The 20433-nt window shown below is 40.1% G+C and overlaps 1 protein-coding gene and 1 long non-coding RNA gene across 2 annotated transcripts; one reads left to right on the forward strand and one right to left on the reverse strand.

Moving 5' to 3' along the window:
* Window positions 1-633: 633 nt before the first annotated feature.
* On the reverse strand, window positions 634-3003 carry LOC125384497. The gene is made up of 2 exons (XR_007223297.1): window positions 2772-3003; window positions 634-1317 (listed from the first exon to the last, which is right to left on the reverse strand). It is a non-coding gene; the product is annotated as an uncharacterized LOC125384497 (long non-coding RNA).
* A 14654-nt stretch (window positions 3004-17657) lies between these two features.
* On the forward strand, window positions 17658-19926 carry LOC124152836 (mRNA decay activator protein ZFP36L2-like). The gene is made up of 2 exons (XM_046525884.2): window positions 17658-17818; window positions 17975-19926. Exons 1-2 carry the CDS (start codon window positions 17768-17770, stop codon window positions 19166-19168), a joined length of 1245 nt encoding a protein of 414 aa, XP_046381840.1. The 5' UTR covers window positions 17658-17767; the 3' UTR covers window positions 19169-19926.
* The last annotated feature ends 507 nt before the right edge of the window (window positions 19927-20433 follow it).

Here is a 20433-nt window from a genome sequence, read left to right on the forward strand (position 1 = left end):
ATCAGATTATACGCCATGAATGTGGAATTTTAAGTATAGGAAGTAAACAGGGGAATTAGATAATTTGAGAGCAAACTGATCAGTGTGTGTTTGTATAATGAAGATAGCTTTAAGTATGTTCCTGTGTTATATATATAGATATATGCTTAATTGATTTAATTTTGTAGAACACATAACGTAAAATCAAGCTGTGTCATACACGTACAACTCGATATTTGCATCCTAAAATGGTAATTGCGTATTGGATGTATAACAGCATTATCTGTAGCACAAGAATACGTCATTTTCGATCCAGCCGAAGACCCGGGTTCGATTTTCGACATGGGTTCAATTTGTGAAGCCCATTTCTGGTGTCCCCTGCCGTGATATTGCTGGAATATTGCTAAAAGCGGCGTAAACCTCACTCGCTCACCTCACTCATTCCCTCCCTCCCTCATTCCCTCACTCACTCCACGTACACCCGGTGGGGATTCCCCAGCCGGTCGAACGTGGCGACTAATTGGATCGGGTGGTCGGTGATTTGATTGATGTCACGCCAACGTTACCCGACGGTGTTGATTGTTGCTCATTATGTTAATCACTGGATTGTCAGGTCCCGACTTTTTTATTCACAGTCCGACAACAACAACAACAACAACAACAAACGTTTATTTCGCTTCAAGGTCATAGCTATGACATATTGAAGGTACAAATGGAGATTTATGGTGACACGAGGCATGAGACAGACGTGCGTCAACTATACGTTTAACCGCAACAGACTCACAAATTTAATTAAACATCTTGAGGATTTTTTTTACAAACTGTGCTAGTTTTCTTTGTTCTAATAAACTTTCAGTATTTAGTAGCATATCAAGTGTTATCGTACTAGGTCTTGTAAAGTATTCTTGTAAAGTACTTCTTTTGAATATATTGCTTACGCAAGTTATGCAGAAAAGGACATATTAGTAGATAGTGATATTCGTCAGCTAAGTCATGTTTATTACAGTGACTATAAATTCTGTCTTCTCGTGGTATATTTTCCCATCGCCCCTTTTCTATTGGTAATCTATGATTTGTGGCTCTTATTTTAGCAATCTGGATACTGAGTATTAAGGGTAGCGTATTTGTATATTGCAGGGTACGTGACACAACAAACACGCACACGCACAAACACACACACCCATCACTGATCAATTACATGTAGAGTTGTATGGCTCAACCAATGTTAAACAATCCCTTCCATTCTGTCCTTCTCTCTGACGTCATATCCTGACTGATGAGACCGACGCTAATATCAGAATTGTGTCGATATCACTTCCTCTCACTTTCCTGCTGTAGCTGCAACAGACGCACAATGGTGTCCATTTAGAACATGTTTCACCTACACATAGACGCCAAGCAGGCGTTGCCACGTAAACCAGAGGTATATATTACTCAAAAGAAGTTGAGAACACCTCATTCTTTCCTATTACTATAGTTAATCTGTGAAGCCAAAGAATCATGAATTCCTTATATTCTTTTGAGTACTAGATATAAAAATATAGTCCTTCACCATGACTGTGGAATATGTGTATTTCATGAAAATATACCAATCTAGAATTATATAGAATAAAATCTAGCCTGCTCTATTCTACATATGAAATCAGACACGTATTGTGTAAGAAAAGAGTTCATAGTTAGTTAGTCTAATAATAACGCGTTAGATATCTCTGAATATATACTGTATACATCTATACTGCTGCATCCACCCTCCCTCCACTGACTGACACTGTACTGGTACATGAAGGGTACAGAATGGAACATGAAGCAAAGAACGGTACGAGACATGAGACATACAGAAGGGTACATGAGGGTACATAAGGGGTACATAACGGTACACGAGGGGTACAGAACGGTACAAGAAGGGTACAGTACGGAACATGAAGCAAAGAACGGTACGAGACATGAGACATGCAGAAGGGTACCTGAGGGGTACAGAACGGTACACGGGGGGTACAGAACGGTACACGAGGGTACAGAACGGTACATGAGGGGTACAGAACGGAACATGAGCGGTACAGGACGGTACATGAAGGGTACAGAACGGTACGCGAAGGGCACATACGGGTACAGAACGGTACATGAATGGTACAGAACGGTACATGAAGGGTACAGAACGGTACATGAATGGTACAGAACGGTACATGAGCGGTACAGGACGCTCCATGAGGGTACAGAACGGTACATAAGGGTACAGAACGGTACATGAGGGTACAGAACGGTACATGAAGGGTACAGAACGGTACGCGAAGAGTACATAAGGGTACAGAACGAGACACTAGGGGTACAGAACGGTATATGAAGGGTACAGAAAGGTACATGAAGGGTACAGAACGGTACATGAGGGGTACAGAAGGGTACATGAAGGGTACAGAAGGGTACATGAGGGCACAGAACGGTACACGAGGGGTACAGAAGGGTACATGAAGGGTACATAACGGTACACGAGGGGTACAGAACGGTACATGAGGGGTACAGAACGGTACATGAGGGGTACAGAACGGTACATGAAGGGTACAGAACGGTACATAAGGGGTACAGAACGGTACATGAGGTACAGAACGGTATATGAGGTACAGAACGGTATATGAGGGGTACAGAGCAGAATATGAGGGATACAGGACGGTACATGAAGCGTACAGAACGGTACATGAAGGGTACATGAGCGGTACAGGACGGTACATGAAGAGTACCAGATAAACATCCTTCAAACTTCGAGTAGATAATTATTTATAAATTGCCAACTGTCATACCTTTTGGATGACTGAACGTGTAGTTGTCAGTTGATTTGCAATTCCAGATTAACTCATCATTGTTCTGGCATCCGTTTGGAGTTTACATTCTATTTTCACATATACATGTAAAGAAGACGACTTTTTCTGGTACAACTCGGTCGCCCGAGCACAATACTTCATCTCTGGACCGATTCCCGGTCATCCATATATAACAGGGTGTTGGACGTCATATTAATAGTTAGGTCCGTTATGAAACCAACCTACTTTGTCCACATGACTCGTCACCTGTTGAGGAGATTGTAATTACAAACTCTCGATATCAAGTGTATTCATCTCCATCAAAGCACTATACATGCACATACTAATTGCACTATCGTGTGCACGTTCGCACATAGGCTGCGCCCATGTTGGTCACCGTCTTTGATATGTAATGTGCAGATGTGCACGCTCCTACCGCCGTAGAGGCACCTGCGACCGTGGCTGGTTCATGTCTGGATTCCAATATGGCGAGGAACAGGAGACCGTCTGTGACGTAAGGAGATTGTTTGATCTCGAAATGACGATCAGACGAATGAAATGGATGCATGGATCTCGGTTCTGGGTTTCTCATGGAAACAAATTAAAGGAAAAATATATCCATGTGCATTCGATATTTTCCAAGTGTAGTTCATGCAGGAATGAACTTAATTATTGATCAAAACATGACCAAAATCCTTCTTGCACTCAAGTGTACAGAAATACAGTGGCATCTGTTTATTTTGAATGTTAAATCATTCATAATCTGTACTAGGGCTTGGACGAGTCCAAATTTACTACCCGGTTACCCACTACCCTATTCCCCAACCCTACCCGGGTACCCGCTGTAGATATTAAGAGATAGGCACAAACTGTCCGATTTGGAAAAGTTTGACCGTAGCCCTGGCAAAATGTATTTAGATACACTTGTACAACGATCTGGTCACATGAATACACTGAAGTTAACTGCATGAAGTTTTATCTTTACTCAAATATATAAAAGTCAGAAGGAATGGGTGCATTGTCAGAGAGAAATGGGAACATTAGTGACTTATAGTGTAACCATAGATTTTGAGATAATTTTTGTCATTAAACACTATATTACGTGACTAACCACGGGTCCGGGTAGTCCTGTGGGTACCCGGGTCCTACTAAGTACCCACCCGACCCGAGTATCCGAGTACCCGAGTACCCGAGTTACCCGTCCCAGCCCTTCTGTACCTACATGATAAGATACAACCGCAGTTACCTTAGGAAAACAACCAGCAATTTTCACATACAAATTCTATAGTTTTAATCAAATCCAAGTTAAAGTTGGACTTGTTATTCCAGAATAAAGAACCAGTCACTTATATATCATCGATAATTGATCAGTTGGGACATATCGAGAATAATCAAAGATCGATGAAGAAATGACTGCTTCCCAACCCATTGTACAGCCAATCCACAACTGAACCTGGCCACAAATAGACCCTGGCGTCCAAGATGATTTAAAAGAGTAAATCTCTTTTTTTTAATAGTATTTATCATAATTATGGAGTATCTATATACAGCAGAAATCAAAGCTATTAATCATTTGAAAAATAAGGCTACACAAATATTTTAAAATACAACATATATTCCCGTTGAAAATTGCCCCATATTCTCCAGTGGGTGTTCATGTTAACTATGTCTTCTTAGGGCATGCATGCAGGTTTCGTCACAATCCCGTTCCTTGTATCACCGAATATTAGATTAATTATCACTTTTAATCAAGCGGCGATAAATACTTTGATCAGATAGTCATCCGTTAAGGGGCTAATTGCGGTAACGTGCAAACACATGCGCGTTAGTGTTAAATGCATCAACAAGTGTGACGCGAGGACTTTGATGTTCCCTGGCGCCCCCTAGCGGATCAGTGAGATATCAATTTGCACGATTTTTCCGATCTTTGATCGACGATAATTCCCTTGAAATTCAAGATGGCCGCCATATGCGATCAATTTTTCGCCTACAGTGCCCTGCAAGCGTGTAGATTTGGTGTCAAGCTCCCGCTGAAATATATTGTGTAAGAGTATATACTGATGATACAATCACAAAGAATGCTATTGTCCACGTGTGTAAGGTGTAAATATAGAGAGATTATCTACCATTAACTTCTTAAACAGGCTAAAAGTTAAGAGTGACGTCTTTGACATTTTCGTCCAATGTTTCTTTTTTTCTCTTAGAAATCGAAAGTAAAACACATATAAACTGGTGATTACAAAATTTGCATGTAGATATGTTCCAATCCAACGTGACATTGCAAATATCATTTCGCTTTTTCAAAATTTCAATGAATTGACTTGAATTGACGGGTTTGACTGGGATGTACGTGCCAACTTCTGTTTCATTCTTTGATGCGACGTTTGGTGGATATATTTTTTATGCTATATTCAGGCAAATCAGCTTGCTTTAATAAGTCAATCCTGACTTCATGTATTACCGTGGCTTCTAAATGCCATTGGACCCGTGAAGATTCGGGTTAGAATAGGTTTTCAGCAACCCATGCTTGCCGTAAAAGGCGACTATGCTTGTCGTAAGAGGCGACTAACGGGATCGGGAGGTCAGACTCGCTGACTTGGTTGATGCATGTCATCGATCCCAACTGCGTGGATCAATGCTTATGATGTCGATCACTGGATTGTCTGTTCCAGACTCGATTATTTACAGACCGCCATCATATAGTTCTAATATTGTTGAGTGCACACGGCGTTATACACAACAAACAACTAAATGCAATTGAAAGATAAAGTATGAAATATGAAAATTTCTCAGGCTCGAAGTGCTACGTGGATTGAATCCTATACGTGTTAAAAAAATGATGTTCACCAACGTAATGTAATTATGGTTTGATTATCGCGTCGTCGATTATCAACACCGTCAGCTCCAGCTATACGTCTACATGAACGTGGTAATTACCGCAAAGTGTCCAGTAAGTGACATCAAAGTCCGCCTCGGCTACAGGTGGTTTGGTCGGCTAGTAGAAACTATAGCGCCCCCTTGTGGTGAACGATGTGTGAAGGCATTTACACGATCTGGTGTAGCTTTGATCTACAATACTGCAGCGTTGCTTCAAATATGGTCCAACTCCGATATAGGGGATGACCATATTGTGATAATTGATTCTGATAAGGAAAGATTTTCTGTTGGAAAGAAATTGTCTTCATCATCATCATCATCACCATCATCATCGTCGTCGTTGGAAATACCCGTAAAAGACGACTATGCTTGTCGTAAGGGTCGGTTAACGGGATCTGGTGGTCAGGCTCGCTGACTTAGTTGATGCATGTCATTGATCCCAGTTGTGTGGATCGATGTTCATGATGTCAACCACTGGATTGTCAGGCCCAGACTCGATTATTTACAGACCGTCGTCATGTAGCTGGAATATTGCTGAGTGCGGCGTTAAACAACAAACAAACAAACGTTGGAAATGCCCCAAAGAGGATTATTATACGCATTCATTAGATTCTAATATACTTAGATCTACGATAACAAAATATGCACAGACTGCACAACATTTTATTAATGTATTTCAGAATGAAGTAGCAATTAAATTTTCACAACGAAACAAGTTATGTCAAAGCTCACATCATATACAGGAATCACTTTCTGCTACCTCCGAAACGTGACAAACGTACAACACAACCCTCTTGTAAAATCACACCGTCCTAGCGAAGGTCAACGAGTGCTACATTAATTTGCATCTTTGTATTATTTCATGTGCAACAATATTCTCTCTGCAACGATGTTGCAACCACAACGCCTACAGTGGCGACAGGTCACAATGTTAATTAAATCACCGTCCAGGCACAGGGTCTACAGAGGCAGATTAACTTCTACAGTGTTGTAAAGGTTTCGTCACAATATTTCTGTCAAAATTTATATTGACCAATGATGTTGAATGATAGGATACAAAGATTAGGGTCGTTGATGAACTTCAGTTTTCAGATTGGTATTTGAATTCATAAGCGGGGATTTACATTTAGAAACGTGCTGTATTCCGATCAAACGCAATGGATATGTGTATTGCTGGATCGTCGCGGACATCGGTGAGTTGATAGTATTTCTTTCACGAATATCGAGAAACCTTTGTTAAATTTCAATTGTCCAGCTGTGCATGCGATTTAATCCAGGTTACGGGTCAGTATAGGTCAGCTGCACACCATTCTTTTCAAATGAAAGTCCAGTGGCCACAATATGTGGTATGACTGATTGTTGGTCATTTTTAGTCGTTTGTTGTGCTTTCAGCCAAGGAAATGCCTAATGCTCTCTCGATTTACAGCCATCGTGATATTTCTAAGTTTGACGTAAAACATCATTCATTCCCTTCCCTCTAGTATATCTATTGGCAAAACCCTGGAAGAACGCTTTAAAAACTCGCCTCAAGATCAGATGTAGCCTATATTGCGTCTCTCGGGGGAGACAGGTGATCAAACTGTTTTCACCATCCTCTTTCACATAGGCGGACAACGTGCTATGCATGCGTAAAGAAATTAAGGCGTTTTATGTCATAACAGAGAATCGGTAACTGAAGGCTACTTTGATATTTCGACATCATCAGTATGATATTTCCACCACTGATAATATTGATATACATACGGATCAACACTAATAATATCAGTGTACATTGTAGCCTCATAGCTTCATAAAAATACCCTGACACTCTATTGTCAGTCTCGGTAATTCGGTTGGTTTCGAGTCATCGTACCCCAACGACTTAGGGTGTTGCTCAAGCTATCGTCCACGTGATAATCTGGCCAGGCATAGCCTGTCGTGATATTGTTTGACTGACTTCGGTGTATACAAAATAAATAAATCATAAGTAAAAGTAAGTGATTAACTTCTGTTCAGTCATTTAAACCTTTGTCAATACAAATTGTTCTTCCAAGACCTTGGACACGCGAAGATTCCGGGGTAGCATAGGTTTTCAGCAACCCATGCTTGCCGTAAAAGGCGACTATGCTTGTAGTGAAAGGCGACTAACGGGATCGGGTGGTCAGGCTCGCTGACTTGGTTAATGCATGTCATCGTATCCCAATTACGTAGATAGATGCTCATGATGTCAGGCACTGGATTGTCTGGTCCAGACTCGAGTAATTACCGACTGCCGTCATATAGCCGGAATATTGCTGAGTGCGGCGTCAAACAACAAACACACCAAGGCCGTTCCAGGTGTGTAGATTATACAACTCACTGGCGAAACATTGGTGCCCTTGTCGAAGGAGAAACCAGACACATTGTTGACGCTTACATGAACAGGTCGCAACAATGTTCCACAGTTAGGTCGAACTGACGAGGCTGTGGATTACAACGGCAGCCTGTTAGGGCCATTTGTTGTTAATTTCAAGATACTATTCTCTAAGTTGAAATTCCAAACTACATAATTTGAAATTTCAAAATAATAAGTTGCCTTTTTTGTCGACACTACTACGTGTTCACAACTTGACATTACCGGTGAAATGAACTAACAAAACACGTAAACTGTATAAATGTCTTCCGAGATATCTTGAAATTTTGAACTGAACAATCCAATAGGTGACCCGTGAAGATCCGGAGTAGAATAAGTCTTCCACAACCCATGCTTGTTGTAAAAGGCAACTATGCTTGTCGTAAAAGGCGACTAACGGGATCGGGTGGTCAGGCTCGCTGACTTGGTTTGATACATGTCATCGATCCCAATTGCGCGGATCGATGCTCATGATGTCAATCACTGGATTGTCTGGTCCAGACTCGATTATTTACAGACCGTCGTCATATAGCTGGAATATTGCTGAGTGCGGCGTTAAACAACAAACAAACAAACAAACAATCTTGAAATTTCAACTTATTATCTTGAGATTTCAACTTATGTATCTTGAAATTTTAACTTAGAATCTTGAAAATTCAAGAACAAAATAAAGCAGATGTCCCTAAAAAGGCTTCCGTAGATTACCGTTACTCTCCTGCGTTTTGCAAGATACACTGGTTTGTTTGTTGTTTAACGCCGCACTCAGCTATATGACGGCGGTCTGTAAATAAACGAATCTGGACCAGACAATCCAGTGGCTGGGTGGGATACGATGACCAAGTCAGCGAGCAAGACTACCCGATCCCGTTAGTCGCCTCCTACGACAAACAAAGTCGCCTTTTCTTATATGGCCAGGCTCATACGGACCGACGCATATCTTGAGGGTCCAAACATACATAGGCATTAATGAAAGACTCCGGTCTACGTGTGTAAAATGCACCTGTCTTAGTAACAGTTACTGTATAGGCCTATACGTTGTAGGGAAATCATCACAACGATGTTAATGCCTTGATCAGGGTACGGGTGAACTCGAAATATAGATTATCTATATTATAAATATGAAAATGCCCTGAATAATTAATTTATTAATTATTTATTTTTATTTTGGTTGACGTATAGGTATTGTACGGTATGATATGATATCGAGGTTGTGCGACGGCAGTCGAGCTTCAATCCCATGTTAACATTGTTCAACTATCATCTACTAAGTGCAATGTATGTGTCGTTGTTACAAGTTATGGAGACATTTCAGGGACATCGTATAATCTAGAATCAGATTCAGAGACAGAGTTGGTTGGTTTGTTGTTTAACGCCGCACTCAGCAATATTCCAGCTATATGACGGCGGTCTGTAAATAATCGAGTCTGGACCAGACAATCCAGTGACTGATATCATGAGCATCGATCCACGCAATTGGGATACGATGACATGCATCAACCAAGTCAGCGAGCCTGACCACCTGTTCCCGTTAGTCGCCTTTTACGGCAAGCATGATCTTCGCGGGTCCAGAGAGAGCGAGCTGTTTATTTCACATATATGGACATGATCAGTATAGTGACGTTTGGCAGCTGATCATTTAGGCATAACATATAGCTTTACCAATCTTGCACAGCTATGAAAATAGAATAAGAACGAAAGACGTTTCGGTTTAGATCATTATGAAATATACGTTTACGAATGCCGAAATAGATCTACATAGGATTCAGTTTCCTACATTAATAAATCTATTTATACTTTGTTTATCATATTCAACATAAACGAAAAAGAAATTAAGATACACGTCAGTGCTATTATTAAATCATTTACTGCGGGGAAACTTGGCCTGACTCACTCGCCGATATGGCCTACACGTGTATGCTTATTTTGTGTGGATCTACTTGTGCTTTCATTCATAAAATTCCCCTCAAGCAACATTGTGTAACGAAGTGACGGGTCGTGTCTTGGCGAACGAAAACACCCCCAAATATGGACGAAAGATCATTCATTTGCAACTTTGTGATACTTCCGATGGTGGTAATGTCCGACGTCTCAAAAATAAGAGTTGTCAGATGTCAACTTGTCCAAGTATATTGGGACTTCACGTTTTATCAAAGTTCATCTGACAGAGATTAGAGCGAATATGGTTTTACGCCGCCTTTAGCAATATTCCAGCAATATCACGGCAGGGGACACCAGAAACGGGCTTCACGTATTGTACCCATGTAGGAAATCGAACCCGGGTCTTCGGCGTGACGAGCGAACGCTATAACCACCAGACTACCCCACCGCTCCCACAGAAGTTGGGTTAACTATACCTATGACTTAAACTAAAACTATGTCTAAAGAGTGTATTCCAATATATCTTCAGGAATTGCGTGAGCTATTAATTGTTTTGTTTGTTGTTTCTTGTTTAACGCCGCAGTCAGCAATATTCCAGCTATATGACGGAAACTATAAACTGATACATGTTGATATCATTATGTAAGGTGCATATTTCATCAGCTAATACGACATCAAACATGCCGGCGTCTGACGGGTCTAGGCGGGTAGGATACTACGAGGGTATTGGCGACACAGCGTTAAAAACATTGGCTGCTACACCTTGGAGGTGCGTTAATTGGCCCTTTGTCATTGAAAAAGTTGATGATTTCACAGGTAAACATTGTATAATGGCCCACTTACCAAACTTTTTGCGGTACTCTCATTGCAAATTTATTTCGGATTAATTATTCATCGGGTTCGTACCGGCGCGACGATCGTCTAACAGGAGTGGGGATTAACTCCGTTCCTTGTTAACTACAAATTAAATAAACGATATATTAATTAATGCAATTAACAGGTACAATCGATCCAAGGGGCCGACACAGTCAATATTGCAGTTGTCGATTGATCTTTTGCCTCAACGAGTCTATCCCAGACGTTTGGTAAGGAACTTAGTGATGTGAATATTTGGACTAGCGATCAGCTGTAAAATGAATTACAATACGATTTGTAATAATCTGCGCGTGCTGTTGATTGAATAAAACTGGATTAACCAGGTATTTATCTGATATATATGTATATCAAAAGCTTTTGAAAAGCCGACACAAGAAATAGTCAACAAACCTTATGTTATATTAAACTTTTAGAACTTTAATAAAATCTTATTTGCACAAGCGATTTACATTTTTTATAACAAACATTGTTTTCAATGCTATTCGTCATAAATAAGTAGTGTGTCTAGATATAAGCAATACTATTTGATATTTAGTAACCTCGTTTTCAAATAAAGATACTATTTGAAATTTTACACTTTTTGGAGTAAAATCGGGACAAATCTTCTTGAGTCATTCACGTAGATCTCACACACCATGACAGCTCATCAAAAACAATATATAGAGAACATTATATTTCTTGACATACGAATACCTCAAGTCAGAAATAATATACATTATTGCTACGACAACACATTACAGTTTAGGAATGCATTTCAAGGCTTAAATGCAATGTACACCTTTTGTCACCTATATCAATTACCTTTACGTCAGTAACAACAATAGACGAAATGTTAATTGCTGGATATGCAATCAATAGCGTTGTGTCAACCCATCCTTCGTAGTTCAATTGTAAAACAAACTTGCTGAAATAGTGCCACGAAGTCAAGTTCTAGATGGCTATTTTGACACTTTACTAAATCATTAGAATGCTCTACTGGATTACTAAAAAAACGGAGAAAATGGAGTTTGACGTTTACTATGTATGTGTGCACGACTTGAAACTTCAATATCGAAATCAACATTCTCAGGGAAACCAGAAATCTGATATGTCTTCTTTATATTTTGAATGAAAACAAAAGTTATCTATATGCCTAATTATTCTGGTTTTCACAACATGCTAATTAATTTATGATTCCATTGGCATCTTCACCCAGCCCCGACTCAGGTTGAGCGCGCGAGCGATGTACGTAGCCGTCAGTCAAGACATTGACAAGTTTATAGCGGGCACCTGCGCACCGTCGCTGCATCGTTAACGGTTGTATATTACTCACTGACAGTTTGACATATGTCAAAACCCCACTGCTCCATGTATCGGCTCCCACCCATTGCACACATTCTCAAAAGAAAGGGTAGTTTTTGCTTAAAGTTATACTTAGCAATCGTTGGAATCTGTCAATCAATATGTAACAGAAATGTCGACAACGAAAATACCGCCACGAAACAGTTCGCAACTGACCCCCTAATGGGAGAATCGTCTCAAATAATTAAAAGTATCATTGTCTATTTTTACCTGATTAACTTGCTCCATATTTGTCCATTAAAATTTTTTAAATAAATTGGCCAACAGACAATAGAAATATATTTCAAACAGTTGAATTACAACCCACTATATATGTACGTCCATCAGTTCATTGGGTTAAAAAGACTTACGAATTAGCACAAACACAATGTAGTCTGTATAATTCTCAACTTGATAATTAAATCATTCTTGCGTTCATCATTTTTCACTGTTTCTGAAAAATGTTTATATATACTTACTTGAGCTTGCTTTTCTTTTTATTAATATATATATTTTTATTAATATATAGATCTATATGTGTGTGTGTCAATAACTCATATAAGCGGGTGACACGTCATAAAATATACTCCTCTCCTTCTCTTCATAAAATTCGCCCATCTTTTATAAACGTCTAGCCTTACATATATTCAGAGGCCGCATGTTAATACATTGTCTCTTGTTAAGTCTGCACCAAAAGGTTATTTGTACATGGCAACCAACATTATCACCAAACTTGGTCTAAATCTACACTTGCATAAGGGAAATAGACATCAAAGCGCCGCGGTACGTATCACTTTGTAAAGTATGCCATGCAAACACCACCTAAAACGACTTACATTTATCCTATAGATAATTACACACCCAGAATGATAATTACATGTGTAATAAGATTGAAGAAGAAGAATAAACGTGCTACGTTTGCAAAAGTGTTTTGTTACCAAGGTGACAAACGGCAGGTAAGTCCTTTGAAGGAATTGTAAAAGTGGTACAAAATCGTTAACCACACAGACACTATACTAAGACAATGAAGGTGTGGGAGACGTTCAGGTTGCCGGCCCGAGGGAAGCCTGTTGTTTTAACACTAAAACTACCTTTCTGGAAACAAAAGAGGGGAGACACGCATGGCTATTTATCAAAAGTCTTGTACAAACTTCCTAAAAAGACAAAAGGCGACGGATTGTCCCTATCAGGTTCGGACAAAAGCGTACACGAAATACTAAAACGCATATAGAATGAATGAAATAGCCATTATTGACAATTAAAAATACAAGAATCTATGTAAATAAGCTCAAAGGTGTTTGTACAAGCTAAACAGCGTTTTCAACCGGGTTTCAGTTTGAGAGATTACTCGCGTATTTGAACTTAAATTGCGTCGTTGCACTTTGCACGTGCTGAAATAGACACGGGCGCGGAAAGGACCGACAGTGTCTACACGAACACTGCTATATAAGTACATGATGTAATTACGCATTGACCCAACGCTGGCCTTTTGAATGACCGGTCCAGAAGTCACTGTTCGGAGCATCTGATTGACAAAAAACAATGACCAAATTATTTCCCAACAAGGGAAGATAGACTTGTTGGGTGTCACAATTTTTTTTTAATTTTGATGTAATTCGTCATAACTCCAGACAAGGTTGGCCATCGGTTCACCTCGTGTGTAATATAATACACTCTTCACAATCAATAGATCATAATGATGATCACATGCTCAATAAATCAGGCAACTGATATTACCATGGAGTCATGTCCTCACCTTTTCAACTCGCACGTAATTTGACGATTGAACTTGATTGACACACTCACCATTGACTGAACTAGCTGACCCCTACACACGTTCCCGTGATGTGATATTTTAATACGATAGTCAGGTAATTGACACAAGTAACGAGTGTCTTGGACACTTATCAACCACCAATCTCAAAGTATAATGTTAACAGCACAGGCATTGAACAGCGACATATATGTTATGTAATACGAACGATTTTACTATCACAGTCAGTAGTAACATGGTTTTTTTTCTGAAGCCAAAATCTGCCGCAACATCTTGGAGCATAGGTGCCTTTTAATTACACATAAATTGTCTTTTTGGATACATATGTTAACACTCTGATTGTGTTTATCAATTGTGTATTATTTTTTTACCAAATGTTTTCATCATCTCTTTCATACATTGCGCATGGCGAACGTTCGCAATTTAGTTTTTACTGGCGAGTGAGACGTAAATCAAATATTATGTATGTCCGACTGTCACAGTCGTGAAATTGGCATGTTTCCATTTAAGCTCTTTTTAAAACTTAAAATCTATTTGTGTTTCTATAACACTTGTGGATGCATACTGTAGATCTATGTATATATATCACGTACACACTGTTTAAACCGAACATCTTACAAGATTGTATTGTCACAAGTAATATTGTGATTTTATACTTTAAAAAAAATAAACGTATGACGCGCTAATACCAAAACTCGCCCCCTGAATAACCCCTCAGACTGGATTCGGCAATCAGGAAGCGAAGCCAGTTGTGTTGCGACACGGACGAGAATCTACACAGAGTTGCTTCCCTTTGTCCACTAATTCTCCGCTCTTGATAGAAGCCATATGAGCCGGTAATCACTTATTGTCGGAGGCTTAAACTTGTTTCTTTGATGAAGAACTGACATTTGAAAGAAAGAACAAGCTTTTACTACACAACAATTCGTACATTCGTTAGACTATGACGTCACTACGTAGATTTGTTTCATCAACAATACACGATGCGTAATCGTCAACCTAAGTGTGATGTCTTACGCTAAATATTCAGTTTCTTGATACAAACATATTTTCCATAAGAGAATAATACAATGCCCAAGCCGTGATACACATGTACATTTCAGGGGTAGTAGATTTCAATCAGTAGGAAATGTACATCTGATTCGACAAATTAATGTCACTTGTTGCAGCCCCGTCGAGACTAGAAGCACACTACATATGGTTTTCATACGCCTATCTTGCCGCGCTCGCTTGAGAAAAAACTTGCTACGATATCGCTAAGCCTGCGACATGGAGCATTTGTGTTGTCTTAGGTTCCTAAAGGCGACCTTTTCTCAGGAACTTTGTAATGGCGAACTGTGTCGCAGTGGGAAAACAGAGGACACGGTGACATTTTCACTTTTTCTAATTGAGTAAGCTGCACGAACGGAAAAGATTTTTGTTACACAGTTTTTAATTACTCGATCGCGTACTTTATCCAACTTCATAAACAAGGTATATATGGAACCGCATTTTCTCACAGAATCATATTTAACGTTTATTAGGAATTCAGTTCATTGCAGATATTATATATCTGTATGGTACGCGTTTATGTTTCGTTATTACTGTAAAACAGTAAAATCTGCAAGCGTTAAGTTGAAACACTTGGTGACTCTCATTACGTCATTTACAAAAAAATGTTTCCGTTTCAAAGGGAAATAAAACAGTGCGTCATAGTAATGTGGGTCAAGCATGAGTGGCAAATGTAATGTTTTATAAATCAGCGTTTGCACATGAAATGTGTCATGTCTAAATATAAACACCCCTTTATACAGCGCTGTATAAGTGTTATCAAACTGGTTTTCAAAAGGAGCGAAATTATTTCCGGCTTGAAGTCACGTGTTACGGCAGTGATATTGACAATAGGCCATCTCCAGTGGCCGAGATTAACGCGGGTAAGATTACCTTTGGCTACCGGGAGGAATACCACCCGCTCATGCAACTAGCGCCTATTATATATACCTTCATGACACGGGGATACATTTCGAAACAAGCATGTCACGGTTGGGCGAATTTCGGGGATGAAATTCATCAGTATTCATATCCCTACGGGGTCTCATTCTTACAATCTCGCTCAAGCAAAAAGCGTCTTTCTGGGGTGAATGAAACGGGCTAAATTGCGCAGTGTGAAATCTCGGCGCTGAATGCCCTCCCCCACCCCCCACGTCCTCGCCCTCACCCCCCATAGCGGGATCATTTTCTGGACAGTACTGCATCCTCAGTGTCAATCACTTGTCACCTCGACAGCTCGCATCATACATTTCAAAATAGCAAATAAACATTCTTGAGGCTCAATGTTAATTTCAGATAATTATTGCAGCCACTGTTGTTTGACACAGTGAAGAGAAACAGTAGCTCAACTAAACGTTACAATACCGCAATTACGGTGTCAAAACCCGAGATCGAAGCAGCTGACGAAGTCATCGATTACATGTCATCACTTTGGCTGATAAACCAACAGTGAATTTGTGACAAACGAACAAATACTCTCCCAAACTGACAAACCAATTATAACAGTTTATGCATATTATTACTAAAGTAGAATCATATGTGTTTTGCAGCCTTTATACATGTGCACGTCATAGCTATAACTGTCTGTATATTGCATTGCCTACACAAATTCCCACCTTAATTATGTACAAGATAAAATAATCCTGACATGTCTTTATTAAATGGCAGTCAAACATGTATTTATGCAAGGGAGTATAAATGTGCTGTAATATTCAAACCAAAACAAAACATTCTAATGGATCTAGAACATATATTTGGCAACATTTTGGCACATACCATCAGATAACATTGTAACAATATGGTTCTCGGTAAAATAGTTCACACAATGTGTATGTTGACAAATCCGGTAGCGAACATGCATCTGCCATGTTTGCAAATACTTTACTTGTCACGTGTACTTGTAAACAACAAATTTTTTAAAAGTTGATCAATCAATCAGTAAGAAATCAGAAACTTAATAATGTTCAGAAATGCAATCACATTTATCCTCTGTCAAATGTCAAAATTATTTATCACAGTATCTCAAATCAACTATTCTAAATTCAAGGGTGGATGTCATATTGGGTTGGAAGAGCACAATGTTATCGGGGCTTTCCTTCTCCAGCTCGCCGCAAGAGAAGTGATGTTTATTTGCTTTGTTACCATGTGCTGGCTTCATTTTGGCGCGAAAAGCTAGAAAACGCGGGAAACTGCTTTCCTATCATGTGGCTGCCACGCAGCGATCCCGAAAGACGTCAACAAGTATGGCGGTGTGTTGTCGAACTTTAATAGACGTGTCTTGTTAGTTTTCTCGTATATTGTATGAATATTTTATACTTTATTCAAGATCGTGGCTTCTATTGAAACCCAGAAGCTGAGATTCTAACAGTCTAAAATCTGAGTAAATTGACAAGCCGATCGCGGGAGAGGGCGAGTGATAGGCACTATTGAAATTTGTCTTACTCCCCCACGAAGCATGCGGTGTGTGACGTCACAGACCTTTAAACCTCAAAACATAATAACAACAATCGGTGAAAAAAAACAGTGAAATGGGCCACTCCTTCAAGATGCTATTTCATCTTCTACACCAATCGTACGATCCGACAGTAGAAGAACGTGTGTAGCGCTGTCGGAAAACTGCTAAGCATTCCGCCACTAGCAAGTGCTTATCGCAACAAGTGCGTCGGCATTCACCGGCGATTGTGTAACGCTAAGCCAATCAGATTCGAGGAGGCGTGTCTAGCTGAATTACGCCGGAAAGTGACAGGCAGGTGGCTCCGCCCCCTAAGAGTTTATAATGGACCACGAGGATAGCCAAGTCAGTCGTGGTTCGGATACTAGAGCAAGGTAGTCGAGCTGTGGAGGGATAAGACATATATACACACTCTCATAATGTCTACTACACTTATGTCATCGTTCTACGATGTCGGCGACTTGTTTCAGGTATGTGTGATTCCACAAAGATCTAATTCGCAGACTAAGTCGATGATTTGAACCCGTGTTTCCCTCGCTGTGAAATCGTCTTTCGTGTTACCGGTGTTGATTGTTTTTGTTGCCGTTGTGACTATTTTGACTTATGTTGTTGTTTACTTATTTCAGAATCGCCGAAACAACCAGATGAAGTCACAGGTAGCCCCAGTTACGACAGACCGCCGGATAGTTGGGTCAGCGTCACTCGTCGGCGTGAGGAACCGCAATTTCTCTACAGGATCGAGCAGTGCCTTCGTACCGGTGACAGGTCGCGGATCTTCCCAAAGCAGTTTGATACCCGGATCAAATATGCTGATTTCTCAGAATGACACTTTGGGTTGCGGGATTACCTCTATGACAACCCCACGCGAACACAAAAAGTTGGATCGCAGTCTTAGTGAGCCAGTAGGCACCAGGACCCAGGGAAGTGGCAATATCAACTCAAGCCGTTACAAGACAGAAATGTGTCGCCCGTTCGAAGAGAGTGGACATTGTAAATACGGAGACAAGTGCCAGTTCGCCCACGGCATCCACGAACTTCGCAATTTGGCAAGGCATCCTAAGTACAAAACTGAACTTTGTCGTACTTTCCACACAATCGGCTTCTGCCCCTACGGTCCAAGGTGTCATTTCATTCACAACGAGGACGAACGCAAATTGAATCAGCTTGTCAACAAAAACCAACAAGCCAACTCGGGTGTGCCACCCGGAGCACAGCAGCCTACTCCCATCGAGCGACCAAAATCCATCAAATTCACCTCTCTGGGATCATCATTCGATTCGCCACCGTCCAGTTCTACCGGTAGCCCTACCAGCCTCAGCCCAACGTTATCAGGGGACATCTTCTCGTACAGTGCCTTTCACTCCGGATCTTCATCGTCAACGAGTAGCCGTTCATCTGACAGCTGTCGTTCAAGCCCTGTGTTCAACTATTCCCCAGTGTCCGACATTGACTCGACAACCCCTCTGAACGTTCAGTCACAACTGAACATCAATGTGAACGTAAACAATTCCACTGTGGATTTTACAGCCATGCAATTTAACTCGGTGCTCAATCTGAACCAGAGGAACGATAACCAGCAGAATGTATTCGAGGACAATCTTCTTGATCTGTGCACAAGCTTATGCTCGAGGGACACCGTATGTGCCAACGACGTATTCGCAACAGCCCCACCCTCCTCCCCCGAATCCATTTCAGGGGACAGCGTTGGAAGCATTGCCTCACAGGGATCCAGTAATTACGGAACATGCGGATCTCCATTGGACGTTGGTAAATGCTTGCGTCTCCCATTCTTTAACCAGCTAAGCATAGATGGCAAGTAAATGTGTGCAAGACTGTTTCCCGAGGAGTTGTGTCACCGCTGCCTTACTCAAGGTTTGAAAAACCTTGTAAAACTTGTTGACATTTCGTTTTTTAAGAGATACATTAGTTGACTTTGAGTGTTAAGACTTGATCGGTAGGATGTACCGATACACCAGTGTCACAACGTATTTTCGTATACTATTCTATTTTATGCTACCTAACAAAAACAAAGTTTATTTATGTAAATCTGTAAAGTAAAATATTTTTCATTCCGCATATATTTATTATTTGGACACCCTTGTCGCTTTCACACTACAACGTGGCCTTGCAAGTGGACCATTTTTTCACATAATCCATCTTTATAGTATTTGTCAATCACCGTGCCTTATGTCATAAATATCAGTCTACAAGATCTTCCGATTTGCATTTAAAATATTAGGAAGATTCATTGCTCTTGTGAAATGGGATTTCATTAACTTATATATTATTTATTATTTCTTGGTCTGTTTATCTTATAGCTTCCTACTATTTCTTCAGGGGGAAAACCAACTACTTAAGTAAGATAGATTTATATTAATATTGTTTATATTATATTTGTGTTAAATTATGTGGTCACCAAAGAGACAATTCTTTTTGTCATATCTCATTTTTTATGACTAATTCATTTCTTTCATTTGTACAATTATCATTGTTTGTATTTAATACAAAACTTGAGTATGTTTCAAATTGAAAAATGAAAAAAATATTAAAATCAATCGCTTATTGCGTTTATACAAAATCCATCTTTTCTGTTTTTCTTCAATGCTACCCTCAGTGCATGCCCCATGTCAAACCACACCAAACCAAAACCGGTTAGATCATTAGTTGGACACTGCGAGTAGTCAGTCGGACCCTTTAACGAGGGACAAGCGAGCTCACATGGGTTGGCTGTCCCAAATTAGGACACGACTTTTTCAAACTTTGGAAGTCAGTTACCTTATTCTAATACATCAAAATTTCAGGTGATGTCGATACACATTAATATGATAGCATAGTCATGCATATCGACGTCACTCCCCATTATATATTTGGTTTGGTATGACTTGTGTGGGTCTTCGGCCGTTGACGATTTGAATATTGAGGTTGACCCAGTGCTGGTTGGTCGGCCGGCGCTGGGTATATCTTGGAAGAGCCCAGAAAGTGAAAACATGAATACTATCCATGTCGGTTCGCTTGTTTGTGTGAACTATCCGACCTTGACTTTGTCTTGGTCATAGTTAAAGGTGCACTACCCCTGGAATTTTAA

This window comes from Haliotis rufescens, unplaced genomic scaffold, assembly GCF_023055435.1.
Source record: "Haliotis rufescens isolate VD_foot unplaced genomic scaffold, xgHalRufe1.0.p SCAF_3, whole genome shotgun sequence".
Classification (NCBI taxonomy): domain Eukaryota; kingdom Metazoa; phylum Mollusca; class Gastropoda; order Lepetellida; family Haliotidae; genus Haliotis; species Haliotis rufescens.